Raw genomic sequence first — 18,487 nt, forward strand, 5'->3', positions numbered from 1 at the left:
TGGGTGACAGCAGTGAAAAAATGGGTCTCGCAGAGGAGGAGCGTTAAGTGCACTCGCCACCCCCCTGGGAGGCGTGGAGGGACCGTGGCATGGGTGCCACTGAAGCGTGTAAGAAGCGTATGAAGGAAGTGCTGAAGCACGGGACCCCAAGGAAGGGACGGTCGAGTGGTGACAGTACTGGCTCAAGGCAAGGGGGCTGCAGCTGGAGCCCCAGGGGCTGGGGCGAGCACGGCTCACGCCCGAGGGAGCGGCGACAGCACCGGGAGCCCGGGGCTCCCCGGCGCCTCAGGCCAGCCCGCAGCGAGCCCGCGGCACGGCTCGCCAGCCGCTGCCCTCCTCCCAGGGGTGGCCCCTGCCCAGGGCTAGACGGCGGTCCTGGCGGGGACGCGGGCGAGCTCCCGGCCCCGACCTGCGGTGCGGAAACCCCGAGGAGGACGTGAGGAGGCCGGCGGTGCCGGGGCCACCGCCGTGACCGTGCGGCCGCGGGACGAGCGAGGGGGGCGGCGGGGAGAGGCGCGGCCGGCCCGGGTCCCCGGCGCGGGCAGGGGCCGGCAGCGCTGCCGCCCGTGAGGCAGCGGCGGCGCGCCTCGGACTCCGCCTCACCGGCACCGAACTCCCCCTCCCTCCTCCCAGCGCCAGGCTCGCAGCGGCGGAGCATTTCGGCGGCGGCGGCAGCACCCGCCCTTCCCGGCCGGCCCGCGGCGCGCACCGCCCCCCCGCTCCCGCACGCAGCCCGCCAGCGGCGATCGGGAGCCCTCCGCGCCACGGCACCCCCGCCCCGCACGCCCACCGCCGGGAGGATGGGCTGCGGGCGGCGGCACGGCAGCCCCCGAGCTCCCTGAAGCCGCGGAAACAAAGGGAGCAAGCAGCAGCAGCAGCCGGGCCGGGGTGGATGCGAGCAACCATGAAAGGCTGGGTCTCCGCCTCCTCCGCTGCTGCCAGAGAGCTGCCGGCTGCTGCTGCTCGGAGGACTACACTGTGAAGGGGGCGGAGGAGAGGCTGGCTTGGCTTGCCGTGCAAAGGTAGAAGGTGTAAGGGAGCGGCGGACAGAAAATGTCTTCTTCGGTGGGGCCCCGCGGCCCTCGCCCGCCCACGGTGCCCCCCCCGATGCAGGAGCTGCCCGACCTGAGCCACCTGACAGAGGAGGAGAGGAACATTATCATGGCAGTGATGGACCGGCAGAAAGAAGAGGAAGAGAAAGAAGAGGCCATGCTCAAGTAAGCAGACGCCAGTCATTCATTCATTCAGGCGCTCATTCATGCGCCGATCGCCGGCGGGCGGGAGCGGGCGCTGCCACAGCGGGAGCCGGCCGGTGCCCGGGGCCGGCCGGCTTCGCCCTGCTCGGCGGGCCGCCCCGCAGGGACCCCTCACCGGGGCTAGCGCTGCGGAGCCCCGGTCTCGCTCCGCTCCCGACCCGTAACTTCCTCCTCCCCGGCCGTCCTCCCCCACCCCGGGCAGCTCCTCCCGAGGCAGAGCTGCCGGGGGAGCCCGGCACGGCGGGACGGGAGCGGGACGGCGGCCCTCCCCGCCCCGAGGGAGCCAGCGGCGGCGGGCGGGCGAAGGGGCGGGCGGAAACCCCGACATGGGGGTGAGGGGCGCGGTGGGATTCCTTTGGGGTCCCCAAAACCCCGCCTCTGTCAGGAGGGGCCGCTGGGTGGGGTTTCCCTGCGTGCGGGAGCCTCCGCGGCTGCCGTGCTGCCCCCGCCTGGCTCGGCCTCCGCTGCCGCCCGCCGCGGGGCTGAGGCGGCTGCCCCCGACCGCCGCCCGGTCCCCCCCAGCCGCCGCCCCCGGCCCGCCCGTCGCCCGCTCCCGGGAGGGCAGCGGCCGGGCGGCAGCTCGCTGTGGGGACAGCAGGGCGTTCGTAACGAGGAAATAAATGCAATTAGTGGCACTGCTCGTTACAGAGGGGAAGCGTGCGTGCGTGCTGGCGGGACGGAGGGGGAGTGGGTTTATCCCGCTGCCGGCGGCACGGAGAGGGGTGCGGGGCGCGCGGGGTGTGGGTAGGTGCCATGTTTGGAAACCAGGTCCCCACAGCCTCTTTTGAACCTTTTCTCTCTCATCCCCCCCCACCCCCCATCCTTGCCAAACAGCGCATGTGACCACATTTTCTAGCCTCCTCCGTCAATAGGAGGCTTCAAACGCAACGTTACCAAATTGCCTGCTGCGAGTGATGAGAATAAACAGATTGAAGCTGTGGCCTGTGGAGGAGAATCAGGGTTTCTCCTCTTCTGACTACCTGTCAGGCCTGTTGGCCCTGGGGGGGAATGGTAGGAGAGGTGACTGGAATACGTGCAAAGCTCTGACGTTACCCGGACCCTCCCTACCACCGGAGGTGTATCCTTACCTCACTGTCTCCTGGTTGCATACACCTGTGCTCGGAAGGGATGCTCTGAAGGCGTGACGTGATCTGGGTATTTCTTTTGGCAGCATCGGAAGTACCCACTTGAATGATGCGGGTGCCAGCTCTTCCCTGTGGCTTTCTCTGACTGATGGAGAGACCAAACCCCCGCAGGCTCCCGGCTTCGGCCCCGCGCGCTGTGCGTGGTGAAGCTGGGACAGCGTTTCAGTATATTGCTGTCTCTGTCCCTTCCCATTGGTGCCTGGCTCTGAATTTTTACAGGGGCTACTGGAGGTGATTGCAAAGGCGGGTACCGAGGCCCAGCTGCTAGCGTTGCGTATTGCCGAGGAGGGGGTCTCAGGCTGGGAGCGTGGTGTTTGGATCTCAGTCCAAGACGAAGAGTTCCGTTTGCTGTTGCTGTTCATTACGCTTGGGGTGTGGCTAGTCTGGGAGGTGGGCTGGTTGAAACGGGAAATGTTTTGTGAAAATGCATTGTATTAGTCAATGTGGGGAAACGTAAGTGAAGGATCCCCCCTCAGTTTCTGTTTATCAGAAGAAAATTAAATAAAGGAGTAGCTCAAAGGCTCTAAACTACATTTATCCTTCTCCCATTCCTTGTCCTCCAGCACAGCTACTTCCCTATAAATATTTAGCTTTTATTCCGTGAAGAAGATTACTGGTTCTGTGATGATGTTGGAGAGCAATACTATAAATCTTACAGTCACTGCAAGAATGAACTTTTGTTGGTAGAGATGGTAATTTCTCAGCCCTGTTCTTGTTAACATGGGGTAGAGGATAAATTTTCCTCCTTTTTTTTTTCCCCCATTTTTTTTGTCCTGCTCTTCTTCTGTATTGGCATTTCTGAATTCTGGACTGATACTTCCTTTTCTGTGAGATTATGAGGATCTTCAGCAGTTTTACTACATGAATTTAGGACACTTTAAATACAATTTTTAGAAGAGGTCAAAAATTGTGCTTTGTGAATTCAACTTGAAATTACTTTAATTATCTTCAAAGGTTTGTGATGCCCAAAGTTAAAAGTTTATTTCCTTACAACAGTTCTTTCAAATGATGAGAATAACAGTCTAGGCTCTCCATTGGTCTGAGAAATTGTGATTTTAAATAGATTTTTTTCTTTAAATGAAGAGCCAGAAATTAATAGAAAATACATTGGGAAACTTACAAACCTGTGTACTCACTTCAGCTATATCATTGGTTTTCAAAAATTAGGTCACAGCCCATAGTTTTCATATGGATTATGATTCGACTCTTACAGAGAGCCACTAGATTTTCTGAGATTGCTTGCCTTTTCTGTATGCTGAGCACTTACTTCCTTTTTGGGGCAAAAGTTAGATACATCTTTCCAGAAAGTAACCCTTATAAGATTGGATTTTGAGACAAGAATTTACTTCCATAATTTTGTAGAGGTTTGTTACAAATATACAATGGTGTTATCCAGATGACACAGCTATATTATAAAAGTCATATATCATCACCATCCCTTCCTGTTATCTTCAGTAAAAGTTTTTCTGATTATCCAAATGCCTCAGCAAAACAGCCACCAGTTTTCATTTAAAACCACCTGGCAGAGAAACGTTTCCGTCTGTAACACCCACATGCAAATCTGTAATGTCCCCTGGAAGTGAAGCTGATCCGTGTTGCAAACTAGGCTACCTTCAATCCTGGGCCGATCAGAGGCTGGATACGTGCTGTCTCATGAATCATAAGGGCTAAAAAGGCTGCAGCATTTCTCTCCTGTTCTGGCTGTCCTGATAGCAATAAAAGTTGTTAAAACAGTGCTTGTAATTTTTCTTTCCTGTACCCCTCATGGCAGAAAACTGTAGGAAGAATTATTGGTTAAACTACTGTATTCTTCACATGATGATCATGAAATTGTGGATCCGAGGGAATTTGAGGTGTTTCTGTGAGTAGACTATATGGATTTCAGGAGAAGTGGAAGAGATTAGGGTCATCGGTAAAGACGCCGTGTCCCTCTGCTGCAGGTCTGTACCCCTCTGTCTTCCTGAGCCCTGTTTCTGACTCTGAGCTAAAAGCCTTCTTGTAAAACCTCTCTGCCAGTTCATGCTGACATCAGCACGTACTGCAGCGTGCCAGCCTGGGAGCAGGCCGCTGTTACAGGGAGCAGGACTATGGGCAATGTAATGCTTTCTCTGCTTGCTCTGGAGAAAGGCAGAAATGCATGCTTTGGTTTGAAACCACCTGCTCGTCTCTCCAGGAACTTGCCCTATCTGTCAGTTCGTTGGCCTGCTGACTTTCCTTCAGCGGTCTGGGGCTAACGGAGCTTGTTGCACCCTTAGGATAAAGGCATGCAACTTGTACTGGCCAGTGTGACTTTCTTTTTCTAGGTATACCTGGCCAGTGGCAGAGACCTCGTCCTCCCCTCACCTTTCCAATATCAGATTTCAAACCACTGTGTGTGGTGTTTGTGGAAGGGGACCGTTCTGCTATCCTACAACCAACACGTTGAATACCTTGGAGCAACGTGTGGAGGGGTTAGGTTGTGAAGGTTCCTCCTTTTGCTTTTTTTATGAACAGGTGTACCTTGGCATGAGGAACACTTTGTTAGCCGATTGCCTTGAAATTGCCTTTACATCCGAAGATGTGTTTTGCATTCCCGCTGTAATAGGGGCAGTGTCACTAGGTACTCCTGAGAGCATATCCATGCCTTCACGCAATGAAGTGCGGTCCCGGTCTGGTGTGTGGCACTGAAGACTCAAATCCGCATAAGCACTTTGATGCTTACCTAGCACTAAGTAGAAACTGAGGCACCTTGAGTGCAGTCCATGAAATCTTTCTGTAATGGTGCACCTGAGAAGCTGGGTGTTCCTGTGTGTCCAGCGCACATAGGACCAGAGCATGTGAGTGCCTTGGCTGCTGAATTGCTTGCTGTCTGCCTTATGTTTGGGAGTCACAAACTACGCAGTCATATGCTTAAGTCCTCTGAAAGACCTGACACTAATACAGTACCTGTATAACGCGTATTGATACCCAGTGCTGAACTCAAAGTGCTGTCGTCACAGCAATGGCTGCTTTCCTCACATGTAGGGGACAGGCAGTGTTACTGCTTCCAGCTACCTTAGGTGTAATAGCCTGGTGCTTAGGAAGTGGTTACCTAAGCCCAGTACACTTAACATCCTGAAGAAATTGTGTCCTAGACAAGTGCCATTACATTATAACTTAGTGGAAACAGTTCCCATACAGAGAAGAATGAAAAGTTTACGGGCCCAGGAGCCTAACTCCATGTCAAGCCCAATAGGAGGAGTTCTCCTTGCAGAGGATCTGTCTTGCTGTCATGCTGCATGCTTCTGGTTACCCAGGGCTGGTAATGTAGCCTTTTTTAAATGAGTCAGAGAAGTTTAAAATACTGAGAGGTCTGGGAGTAGGAAGCAGGTCCACCTCCCTCCAAGCTGAATGATCTCGTCTCGGGGCTTCAGAGCTTTGCCTTTTTGTTCCTCTGTGTTTGGGAGAGCTTCACCTTCCTGCCTGCCACACCTTTGACAGCAGCATGGAGAGCAGTCTGTTGAGCAGCTGGGGCTTTTCCATGGTAGACTGAACTCTCATTCACTCTTGTCTCCCCATTTCACACTGACTGTGCCAGATTTTGCCCCAGATTTTGGGTATCTCTGAAGACTGTAGCCTCTAGCAACTCTTTTAATCGGAGCTTGGCCTTGCAGACCCAAGCTTCTGCTGCTCCTGTATTAATAAATGTTTGCGTAGGACAGTGGTGGAATGTGCCATAGCCTCCTCTGCAGAAGCATTCACATTGGAGGCATTTTTCCTGTTTTATGTGGTAGATACTCCTGTAGCTGAAAGGGAAGAGGTTCGTGTTGAGTGGCTGATGTGTCTAGCCTGAAGTCCAGATGTTGCCCTACAGGTGACTCTGATGTGACTAACGAATTGTGAGGAAGCATGAGAGGGAAGGTTGTCAAGGATGAAGAGAGAAACAAACCATCATTTGCAAAAACGGGGGGGGGAATAATTTTAAAGGAAAAATTGTTTAAAAGTTTAAAGTGTACATTCAAACACTAGATAACCTGAGACAACTATATTGTTTGTGGGTATAAGGTGCCTTGAAGTGAAACAACCCCGGATAATATACAGCAAATTTCAATCATAGACAAATCACAGAACTATATATATTTATATGTATGTACTTAAGATAAAGTTTGCTTGTGTGCAATTGTGTGCCTTATCTCATTGGATTAGTTAAGTACTAAGGGCAAACCACGGCAGCAGTGAACACAGCTAGTTGAGTTCCAGTTCTGTTCTGCGGCAGACTCTCACAGTCCAACAGCACCATACATTGGGACAGCCAAAGTACTTTTCTCCACCCCTGGTGGAACAGTAGCTTATCAAAGAGGGAACAGCTATAAATCAACCTTAGACAAATTTTGGCCAGAAATTACAAGAAGGTTCCTAGTTACCATGGCAGTAATTTTCTGGAGCAAATTTTACATGGGGACAAAAGCTCTTACTACTCTTCTGATGGGATTTACCAAGACTGTGAAAGAGATTGTTTGCCAAGGTAGTGGCAATAGTAGGAAACTTAACTCAGAGACATAGGAGGTTCTTTGTAGGTTTGTAACTCTAATTGAGTAGGTTCAGTAGAGAGGCTAGCAGGTACTTGAAACCTTCCCAGATCTTAAGAGAGTTATTTCAAGATTTGCCATGGGAGTCGCAGTTAATAATTAGGGAGAAGTTGGTCCTAACACCCTATTTTGACCATGTAGTGTGGTGCACAAACTTGATTTTAGTAGAATTCAGGTCTCTAGAATCAACAGGAATATTGGAGCTGCTCACTTTTCAGGGCTGCCAAATCCTGAATTCACTTGCATTTGGTGAGAATCGGTTTGAGAGATTGCAAGATAACCCCTGTATAGTTTCCTGTGTGCACCTGGAAGCTTCCAGCCTGAACTGCTGGCTGCATAACTCTGAAGATGAACAGATTGGCCAGGAGGCATGTGCTCTTAACCACTTTCCTGGAGACAATTTGTTTCCCTCTCCATTTCTAACACTTGGACCACACCTAACATTGTCAGAAGACATTGAATACTGCTCAAAACACAGTGGCAGCTGCTGCCACCCTTATTTTGTATAGTACTTATGGGCAAAATAAGGAAGTATGGTTCCAAGACCTTCTTAGCCTGAATGCTATAAATCCCCTGATGATAATTGCCCTTCCATAAACAGTAGGGAAGGGAGAGGTAGGATCATTCTTCATCCCTTCTGTTGAAACTGGGCCACTTTGCAGAAATAAAAGCAAGAGTCAAGGGGCCATCATGAGGAAGTCTGTCTTTATCCTATCTTTAGGATAAAGGATCTAAAGCCTATCTTTAATCCTACTGAGAAGACAAAAGAGGAATCAAGAGTTCTGGGAAATGGTTGTGCATTTGGCACTAAGGAATTAAAGGATAAAATAGATAAACAATACCAAGACTCCCTCCTCTGAGTCAGACTCCCTCTTGCTTATTCTTTCCGTGGTGCCATGAATCACATTTTCTGGGCAGTGGAGCAGGAGGAATGGAGGATGCCCTCACCTCTGCTACTTGAAAGGTTTATTCCTTCCTTTGTATTTGAAGGGGTTTGGAACCACCATGTTTCAGGCTCTGCGGTGAAGCAGGGAGCAGAGTGCAGGTTGCTTACTGTGTGCATGGGTAGTTTAAGCCCCTAGAATCACCCAGACAGACTGCTTGAATATTGTCTTGTGCCTCTTTCTGGCAGTGCCAACTCTGATCCTGACTCTTGAGTCTACAAATCCATGGTGAAATGATTTTAATCCTGGAGGACTGCATTTTTGCAGAATCACATAATAGTTGTGGTTCAGGTTGTGATTGTGGGCAGGAGTCTGGAGATTGCCTAGTCCAACCCCCTACTCAGAGCAGGGCCACCTAGAACCGGCAGCGCAGGACTGTGTGCAGATGGCTTTTGAATATCTCCAAGGATAGAGACTCCACAACCTCTGTGGACGACCTTTTCCAGTGTTCAGCCACCCTCACAGTAAAAAGTGTTTCCTGACGTTCAGACGGCACCTCCTGTGTTTCAGTTTGTGTCCATTGCCTCTGGTCCTGTCACTGGGCGCCACTGAGAAGAGTTTGGCTCTGTCTTCTTTACTTCTCCCCACTGGGGATCTATACACATTGTTAAGAACCCCCTGAGCCTTCTCTTCTCCAGGCTGAACAGTGCCCACTCTCTCAGCCTTTCCTCATGTGACGTGCTCCAGTCCCTTAACCGTCTTTGTGGCTCTTTGCTGCACTTGCTCCAGTATGTCCATGTCTTTGTTGTACTGAGGAGCCCAGAACTAGACTTAGCATCCAGATGTGGCTTCACCGGTGCTGAGGCCGAGTGGAAAGATCACCTCTCTCGATCTGCTGGCAATGCTTTCCCAATGCATCCCAGGATGGTGTTGGCCTTCTTTGCTGCAAGGGCACATTGCTGGCTCATGCTCAACTTGGTGTTGACCAGGAATCCTCAGTTGCTTTTCTGCAGAGCTTCTTTCCAGCTGGTTGGCCTCCAGCATGTACTGGTGCATGGGATTATTCCTCTCCTCGTGCAGGACTTGGCATGTCCCTTTGTTGAATGTTTTAAAGCTTAAGAAGGGAGACCAATATCTAATGTGTTCTCAGATCAGTCTGAATCGTTCAGGGGGAGGATTGCTTGTGGTCACTGCTTCCAGCCCCTTTCGCTTTACTGTCCAAGGCCCTCACTCAGGGAGGGATAGAGAGAATTGAACAGTGTAGGAACTATTGTTGCCTTTTGGCCAAAGGAAGAATTTAATAGCATTTGAGGCTTCAAGTTTTCACCACTCTGAGAGGGCAGATGTGGCCAGAAAGATGTCCTGATCAAAGGAGACAACTTTGGTGACCTCAGAATTGCAAGGAGGGTTTTCATGACTTTCAGGGAATGTCAGAGAATGGATAGTGATTTTTAAGCAGGAAAGTGGGCTGAGTAGTCCAAGGAGACTATGTATCAGTCAAAATGTATTCACAACTGCACACAGTCATGCGGTAAGGCAATTATGAGACAGTCGTTGACTGTTTTACTGGGGGGCCATCTCACCGCCAAGGCAGGAAGGGGAGACTGTCAGCAGACAATAGCAGATTCATAGGAGTTTCCTCAAAAGCTATAGAAGAGCGGGAGGTGATACGGGATGACAGGCAGTAATAAACATCCCTACTGTGTTCTAGGCATGGGCTTCGGATCGGCATATGTTGAAATTTTGGAAGGTGTGAAGTGCAAACTTTTATCCAGAGCTCTTTTCTGGCCCCAGTTTCAGTGGTTTTATTGAAATGTACAAGGCGTTATTTCTGTGCATGCGTCTTCCCACATGATTCTTCGCTTGATACAAGAAGCCTCCAAAGCTTCATGCCCGACTTTGTCTGATGTTGCACTAATACTTTCTGACTCAGAAGTCTGTGGGTCTACAAATTCATGGGCATTATCTGTGCCCTGCAGAAGGGTGAAGACAAAGACTGGGTCAAAGAACATGATCTCTGGGCAGGAACTTCTCAAAGTACAGAGTTGTTATAAACCCAGATCTTAAAAGGAATTATGCGAAAGAGACCTCTTCTCTAGAGGGGGAGGGTACCCTCCCGTTGGTTGTTTTTCTGGAAAATAGCAGAGGGAGAACAACATTAAGAGAGATTTGAAATTCTCAGTCTTGTCAATGCCCTTTTATTTCTGAAGACTCATGTGAAGAATTTTTTGCATCCTTGGATACAGGAAAGCAACTAACAAAGATGTAGCATGCTTCCTTCATCAGGCGGTTACTAAGCATTTTAAAACTTGAACTTAATACCTTAAGAAAAGGCTATTTAAAAATACTCTGCCCTTGTATTCACGCTTGTTGGGATGCGGGCACTACTGAAGGTGGAAAATGACAAAATAGAAATTTTATTTTTGGTTGCCAATAGTTAGAGCCAGTTATAATTTCTAGCCAATTTTACCTTCTCCTTCACTACCCACTGGTGCCCGCTGCATTTGTCTTCTCCCCTGGGTCTACCAGTTTTAATTAATAGATGCTGGCATGCAATTACGTTTTGGGGGAAAAAGCTTGAGTGCCTACAGTTTGACTCTAATTCCCAGTGGTGATAAAACATGTAAGAAAATCTTATGTAATCAGTTACAAGCAGAGAGTGGTTTCATTCTGCTTTTGGGAAATACTTGCATATAATTTACAATTACTGGAATGATTTACACCTGATCAGGGCCGTGTGATTTACCCCAGTCAGAGCCATATATTGGATCTGTAAGGATGCAGATAGTTTATCAGATCTCTGCATCTATCAAGAGTTACAGTTGTTTCATCCCTTCTTTTATACTTCACAGATATGGTAAAATATTATGCAATGTTTATGGTGTTGCCTAGTTTTGGAATCTAGGCAGTAAATGTTAGTCAGAGTTATTTTTGGTTTTCACAACAAACAGTAGAAAAGAATACCACTATCAGTTTGCTTTAATAGTTACTTAGGTAAGACAATTTGCACAAAGCGGTAGGATAGCATTGTGATTCTTTGTACTTATAACTGAAGTAATCATCCTCAAAATTTGATTGCATATCAGATGCTTATGTCCAGAGAGAGTTTTAAACAAGAAAGCCATGTTCCAAATATATTTTCTGGCACTGTTACAGAGGCAAGAAAAGCTAGTTACAATTTTCAGAATAATGACACACACAAAAGCATTCATACACTTGCCACTTCAGAGGCATGAAGGGACACGGCACGATGAATAGCTGTTTCCAGACAGTTCTAGATTGAATTAGAACATCTACTTTGGCACTCATTTCTGAGGTTGTTCACATCAGGTGTGTCTTATTTTCAGTGTCAGAACTTTGTGCACTTTGCTTATGAGAAGCATTGTTAATACTGTTGAAGATAGGGGAGCGTGTCTGTGTATGATTTTTTCAGCTATCTGTAATAAAAATGGGTAGTGTTTGAAATCTCCTAATTTTTTGGTCTGTCTTTCCTATATTAAGCCCTCTTGGAATCGCTGAAGATTAGTGTATACCGTGAGAGTTGCTTTTTGATCAGGGGTCAACCTAGCAGATAGAGCTACACTTTTAAACGATGACAGTGGTGGATCTGGCAAATTAACTGTTTCAAATTTTGAGGATCTGGGGTGTAACCAAAGAATAATTTTCTCTATATTTTGGGCTTTAGATAAACACCAAATTCTAGTTAGAATGGCGGTTTAAATGCCTTGCATCAAATACAGTTATTTACTTTAAGGTCCTTAACTGAGAGTTATTTTTTTAAACTTCATTATGTGAAATTTATTAGGCCATTGCTCATGAATGCAACACAGCCCAACCATGCTATTTTAATGTAAGTACTATTATATTGCAGAGACAAAGTCTACTACTCTTCTAGCAAGAAACAGAGCGCTCTGTTTGTTCTGAGAATTGCTAATGGAAGTCTTCACATGCTTGAATGACCTAAGTGTGAAGTGTCTTCTCAAGTATTTCTCTTGGTTACCAATACTGCATACTCTGAATTGATCAAAGAAAGAAATTATGTACCCAAAAGTCTGTCTACATCTTATACTAGCAGGTCTAATAAAAGATACTACATTTTTTTACAAACTTAGTTTGGCCTATGAGCCTAGCAAGCATTACAAATTTTGCAGCCACTGCTCATGAAGATTTTGTCTACATTTTTGTAAAATATATATTAATTCTAAAGTCTTTGAATATACTGTGAAGGCTTCAAAATCATATCAATAAACTAGGATTTTGTAGTATTTATATTGATACATCATTCTCTTTCCAGATATTTAGCAAACCTGCAGTCCTATACTATACAAATGATCCAAAGATTTAACAAGGGGCCATTTGCATCAGTATGTATTAATCGTGTGGAAGTATTCTGCAGCTCAAATGATTAGTAATAGGACTTTTGAGAGACATGACAATGAAGCAGTTTATGTAACAAAAGGCCATTTTGGAACTGGATGTTTGAATATGTTTAGTTGTGTTTCGAGCCATGATTTGTTAGTATAGCTGTTTTATTTTGATGACTCCATTGGTCTTGGAAAAAGCACCAAGACCTACGCGAAACCAGACACAGTAGCTGTCTGAGCTTTCTAATATCTTTTCTGTGCACAATTGCCTTAGCACTTGCATGTACTAAGAAAACAGTCATTTTTCATTTATATTCATTATTCTCTAGGTTTTTAATTAGCCTTTCATATGAAGTTATTTCAAAATAAAGTCATTGCACTTTTGCATATTTGCAGTATTAACTTCAGAATCATTTTGACATTTGACATCAGGAGGCTAAATTTTGTACTGATTAAATGAAATTGCACAGATGTCGATGAAAACATAATGTGAAAGCTTGAGCGGCAAAAGGACATGAACAATCTACAAGTATTTTAGTTACTTTAGGTAATAAGTCTCCTTGGTACTGTTATTTATTGCAAAAATTTTGACATTGCATGACAAACTTCAGCCATACAGTTTAATGTTCTGCTGGCTATGTGTTTTTAGCTATAGATGTAGAACAGGAAGGCAGCTGGTTGGTGGAATGCATGGTGCATGAGGCTAGGCACTTGAGAAGAAAGGACAGAATTTATGAGAACTCTAGATCATATCATCCTAGTTTAACTCTACTGATTTTGGCCCTGGATGCCACCTGCAAAGTATCAGGGTAATGCGTTTGCACTTTATGGATGAGAATTAGAAGAGATTTTATGTGTGCTTGTGCCTAAGATATGGAACCAGGCTGTACGGAAATATGTACAAGTTGTTTTATGGACTTTAATTGCAACATTATGTTGCTTAGCATCGCTTGAAATATGCAGAGTGCATCGGTGAAATTTGATCAGGAGCTGAAAATTGGGAACAATTTTGCCTGCGGTCATGACATGGGGACAGGTGACACAGTCGAACAAGTTGCTGCCGTGGACCAACAAACCATTGTATTGCTGTGGTCCTGTGCCTGTGCTGAGTTCGATTAGCTTCGGTCAATCTCTGCCTTGGAACAAGTGTCACTGGAAGCACATCTGTTAACTGGATAAGACTTCTGTGTTATTGAGTCTGTTTAGATGGGATACATCCCTGTAAGTCTTGTATTTTGCAGAAAGAAGCACATTTTTCTCAAACACATTCAGTAACTGTTCAGTTACTCCCCAAGCTTTATGTAGAAAGTAAACTTCAGAAGAGTGAAACCAAGACGTAGCTACCTACGTTTCTGGAAAAAAACCCCATTTATCACTGTTCAAAAGTGTATCAGTATTTTTTAAAATTACTTTGTGTTGTGCATACCGCTAATTTCCTGCAGTCTTAATTGTGTATTTTGTTTTTCTTTGTTTTCTCCAAAAAGCTGTTTTTCAATACACTCATAGAAAGGAACTGTATTCACTCAGGGGTGGAGATTGCAGAGTTATATGAATTGATTCTGATAATGTATATGTAAAAAGTGTGTAAGTTCCTTTGAGATTAAATGCACAGTACATTTTTCTTGTATTTCAGAGCAAAATTAGATATTGATTTTTTAATGAGAAATCTATTCTAAGAATATAGAACCTCACTAACATATTATGATTCTTATATTTTGTGTTTTAGATGATTTGATATTGATTGTAGTTTTTAAATTTAAAAGCTCTCACATTTATAAGCAAAATCTCTTAATTTATTTTGCAATTTTTTTTTTCAAAAACTGCATTAACTTAAAGCAAAACATCCTCCCTTAAAAAAGTCTCTTTCAAGCAATTATAGCACTCACCGTAAAATAACTTTCACCAGGAACTGTTTGGACTGGACTGACCGATTCAGGGAATCAGCAGTGAATTTACAGTTTTGTTCACCTGTAACATCGCTTTTTCTGGTGGGGATGTTTCAGGTTCTAAGCTTTTCCCTGTCTGAATAGGTTTAAATGGTCCACGTGGAAAAGGAGCTGGGGAATCCTAGTTACGCGGCAGATGAGACAGTGCTCTCTCTTTCATCCAGCCAAGGTGATCTGATTCTTTATTTCCTGGTATTTATCCTGTATGGGATCAAAAGTGAAAAAGCCGAGGTTTACTTGAGGTAAAGTAAAATTAATGACGTTAACAATATGAGGGAAGAATCTTGAGGAGAACAGCAGCAACACTAGTGCTTCCTCTTATTGAGGGGCTTTGTCCTCTTTTTTTTTTTACAGGGTTTGCAGTTTGGCAATGCTTTCAGCTCTCTCCTTGCAGAATTTATGGTCAACTATGCTTTTTTCTTTCTGCATTTAAGTGTTTGCCATATTTCTCTGAAATCAAGACCTTGTCAGAGTGATTCATGATTTCTGTCACCTTCCATTGGATTACTGCAACATGTTGTACATGGGATTACCCTTGAAGACTGTCCTGTTGATCTCATACTGTGCCTTTTACTTTTCCCTCTGCTTCCTATTGCATGTATTTCAGCTTAAAGCAGAGCTTTCCTTCCTGTGTACTGGTAGAAGAACGGAGGTCAACTGAGACCACAGAAGAAAGCCTTCTTGAAGTAGGAAAGACAGGGAACTTCCATGTACAGCTTTAGTGGAGAACCCCTAAATTTGAGAACTTTCTATGAAAGCCAAAGTTTGATGAACTTTCTGTGAGGGCAACTTGCTTGTTATGTGAAAGTTGCAGAGGTAGAAAGGAACTGATCTTCCTGGCAATTTACTTAATGGTGTAAAATACCAGGTGTTAAATTTTGAAGACAGGCCCTTGCATGCCTGGCATTCATAAATAAACCAAGAAAATCAATAAGTGACTTCGGCAACTGCCACCCTTTTGACTCCTTTGTCAGAGGCCAAGAACTGAATGAACAAGAAAATTAAAAGTATTTTCCCTGAAGGAAAAGGAAAAGTAGTTTTTCCTCCAGGCTAAAGCTGAGGCCACTGAGAGTACGGGAAAGCTTTTTTTGCTGTGTTACCATAGTTTGTCTGAGTCTAGTAGTTTGTAGTTTCTTATACCGTGAAGTTGTGCCCTTCTTATTTGATATCAAGATGTTTGTCCTTCAGAGAGCTGCATCCCAGAGCTGTCAGCCTCCTATTTTTTATTAGTTCCCAAAATATGTTTTGTTACATTTTGTAAACTTGAAAAGTACTACTACTGTGTGTTCACGAGGAGACAGTCCAAATTATGCCCCGTAATACTGTGGTCCCTCCCAGTTGAATTCTAAACCAATTTATAAAGATGCATGTGTCTTTATCTCATAATATATTTTTCATTAAGGCTTTCAACTTTACTTACCTTCCAGATGTTTAAATCATCATTGTTACACCAATGTGTATTACATATATATCTTACCTATTATGTACAATGTATCTAGCACATCAGAGTTCAATCTGTAATACGTTAGGAACACGTGCAGTTTTTTTCTTTTTCCTCATTCCAGGCATTGTAATCGTGCTCTTGATAAAATAAAATCCTAGACAAACCAAGGTGAGTTAAAGAGCTAAATCTATACATATTAAATTGCATTTCTGTTTAAGGTGAGCTTCCTGCAAAACTGTAGTGTTGTTCAGTGCAAATGCCATGCTCAGTTCATAAAATGTTGCTGAGAGGACGAACCGTGGTGAGCGTTCAGAGGCGCAAAGCGCTGTCCCGTTGTGGCTGAGGGTATGTCGGCTCTGTCCCTGCGGGTGCGGCGACAGCACAGAAGCCGTGCTTGTGTCTCCCAGGAGGGGATTTCATTGCCGAAACACAGGCGTCTGCTACTATTGGCGATGTCCAGTGGTACCCCTCCTTGCCTACATCTCTCCCCAAAGAGGAAGGGGGAGGAAAGGGTGCGAAGCTGGTTGCTGTTTTAAACCAGGTTTTGCAGCAGTGGGCAGCAGGGATTGGAGGGGGCTCGGGAGCAGGCGGTGGTTTCTGTAGCTGACTGGCACGGAGCTCCCGTGGGTACATCATGGGTGGGTATTTCCTTGGCTGGAAGCGGTCCCCGGACTGTCCAGGTTTAATTGCTGGACACAGATAGCAATGGCAAAAGCTTCAGCTCAGTCGACGGGTCTGGTTGTGTTTTCAGACCTGTGCAACAGCCTGCCACTTTCTCCAGATCCCTCTTGAGGGATTTTTGAGATCCTATCTTTCCTTTGGGGATCTCTCATTTCTCAAATAATATTATGGCTATTGAGGTGAGAGCATGTTTCCCTCCACATGAGAAGCAGTACCTTTTGTATGTGAATTATCATTAAACTGCCGTCAGTGAAACTGAGCTACTTTGTTTGATAAAATTCTTATTTTATTTTATAGTGTTAATTCCTGAGTCTCGTGCTAGCTAAGGCGTTTTAAATATCCACACAAGGTAACCACCACATTAACGAGAAAAGACTGCAAAATAGTTGGCATTTTGCGTTGTGCTGCCAAGGCTATTCCCTAGAAAAACTATGGTTGCTTAGTTGCCGTGGGAGAGGAAAAGCGAGGAGAGAAGGTGAGAGTGCAGGCTATGGCCTTGTCAGGGCCAGCAGGAAAGGGGAAAGTATCTGGCAAGTGAGCAGGAAACTGTAAGACAGTACATGTCCCTTAAGCACAAAAAGTTGGACTCAGAGGGCATATAGGTGGGTCTGTGGGGATCAGACAGAGGAGGAATATATGACAGGAGAGAGGTGTGAGGGGAAGGCTGGAATTAGCTGGGATGGGAGCCTGGAAGCAGGCTGTGAGTGATGCAGCTGCCTATTTGTCTAGTACAGAACAGGCGTAAAATAGCACTTCTGCACACTGAGAACTGGGTAATGAAAAGTGATGGATCCTTTGGTAGCAGACCTGGGACTTGTGTATTTATGTGTCTGTTTCACTTTGGGTTTGAACTGGAGATGGTTAAGCACACAAATCAGGAGGAGGTGAACATTTATTTTCAGTGTGAAAATAATAAATTAGAAGGCCAGTAGAAAATACAAAGGTTCAGAAATGCTCAGAGTGTGAGCCAGCCTCATGACTGTGAAGAGAGGGGTCTGAGTCACTAGGTTCAGATGCTTGGGGCTTGGCAGAGCTGCTTTCCCGGATCTCGGCAGGCTCGGATGGTGCAGCGAGAGCATCCGGAAACACGGGGCAGCTTGACTGAAGAAGGAACTGGACACCTTGGTGCATTTGAATTCAATGTTCCCAGAAAAGCAGCATTTTATAGTATTACCTAACTACTCTTTGGCTGCCCCTAACCTTCTCTTGAAAGGTAGATTCATGTAAGAGATCTGGTCTGGTTTGACAAGAAGGTGGTTAGGCTTCCTCCTTGTTTGTAGCAGAGGACTTGGAAACCCAGCCCAGCCACATCTTAGAGTTCCTAAACCTGATGGTAGTAATCCACATTATTATTTTTCAAAACAATTTGCTGTGTTAACTCACTCTCAGAATTTTGTGGTTTTGAATATTTGGAATTTGCTTTGATCTTACTACTTACAAGACGAGTGCTTCCTCCGGTTAGGAAAGGGTCCCTGCTGTCACAGGAGCTGTGTGATAGAGGGTTGTGGAAAAGCCCCGCACCAGGAGTTTATCTTCCTAACAGAGTAAGCAGACAAAAGGGAGGTGAGGTATAAAGAGCACAAGTAGATCAGCTGTAAGGCAGCACTAAATGTTGTGTTAGTCTCAAGGTTTACAGGCGGGGTGCCACGTCCCCTGCGTCTGTCCAGCCTTGTCATCTCCAGCCTGACATATTGGAAGTTCTGTGCATGTACATATTAATCTGCGCAGGCTCGGTGCCGGAGGGAATGGTGTGTGTTTGTGTGTTTTTGTTTTTAATTAAAGGTGGCATCTTTGCTTTCTGGGTGGGTGAAGAATGGAGCTAGAAGGAATCAGCTGAATGGAAAAAAAAAGGAGTAAAGGATGTTCAAGTCTGAGGCGAGGGTGCAAGTACAGCTAAAAGACTGAGGAAAGGAGAACAACTGGGGCAAAGAGATCACCGTACAGCAGAGACCTTAATCAAAACCATAGAAAGTGCTCTGAATGTGTAAAGGTCCCTGCTTTGCTGAATCAGCAGCTGTTCTTGGCTGGGAAATCTCCCTGGTACTTTTCTGTAGTTTTTCCCCAGTAGAACACCGTGGTGGGTAGGGATAACTCTTCGGTCCCCAGGCAGCGTGTGGAGATCTCCCTGGTATGTATGTGTGTGTGGCTGTGTATAAGCATATTATATATAGTAGTATGGGCGACAGCATTAGAAACCTTTGCTCCAGTATTTAAGATAAG

The 18,487-nt window shown here is 45.9% G+C and overlaps 1 protein-coding gene across 7 annotated transcripts in view; it reads left to right on the plus strand.

Moving 5' to 3' along the window:
• Window positions 1-697: 697 nt before the first annotated feature.
• The window catches only part of RIMS1 (regulating synaptic membrane exocytosis 1), a 354,590-nt gene continuing 336,800 nt past the window's right edge, over window positions 698-18,487 (plus strand). For all 7 annotated transcript variants that reach the window (XM_075498194.1, XM_075498193.1, XM_075498185.1 and 4 more), the window contains exon 1: window positions 698-1,217. In XM_075498194.1, coding sequence (XP_075354309.1) covers window positions 1,054-1,217 — 164 coding nt within the window. In that variant the 5' untranslated portion in view covers window positions 698-1,053. The remainder of the gene's footprint in view (window positions 1,218-18,487) is intronic.

This window comes from Mycteria americana, chromosome 3 (genome assembly GCF_035582795.1).
Source record: "Mycteria americana isolate JAX WOST 10 ecotype Jacksonville Zoo and Gardens chromosome 3, USCA_MyAme_1.0, whole genome shotgun sequence".
Classification (NCBI taxonomy): domain Eukaryota; kingdom Metazoa; phylum Chordata; class Aves; order Ciconiiformes; family Ciconiidae; genus Mycteria; species Mycteria americana.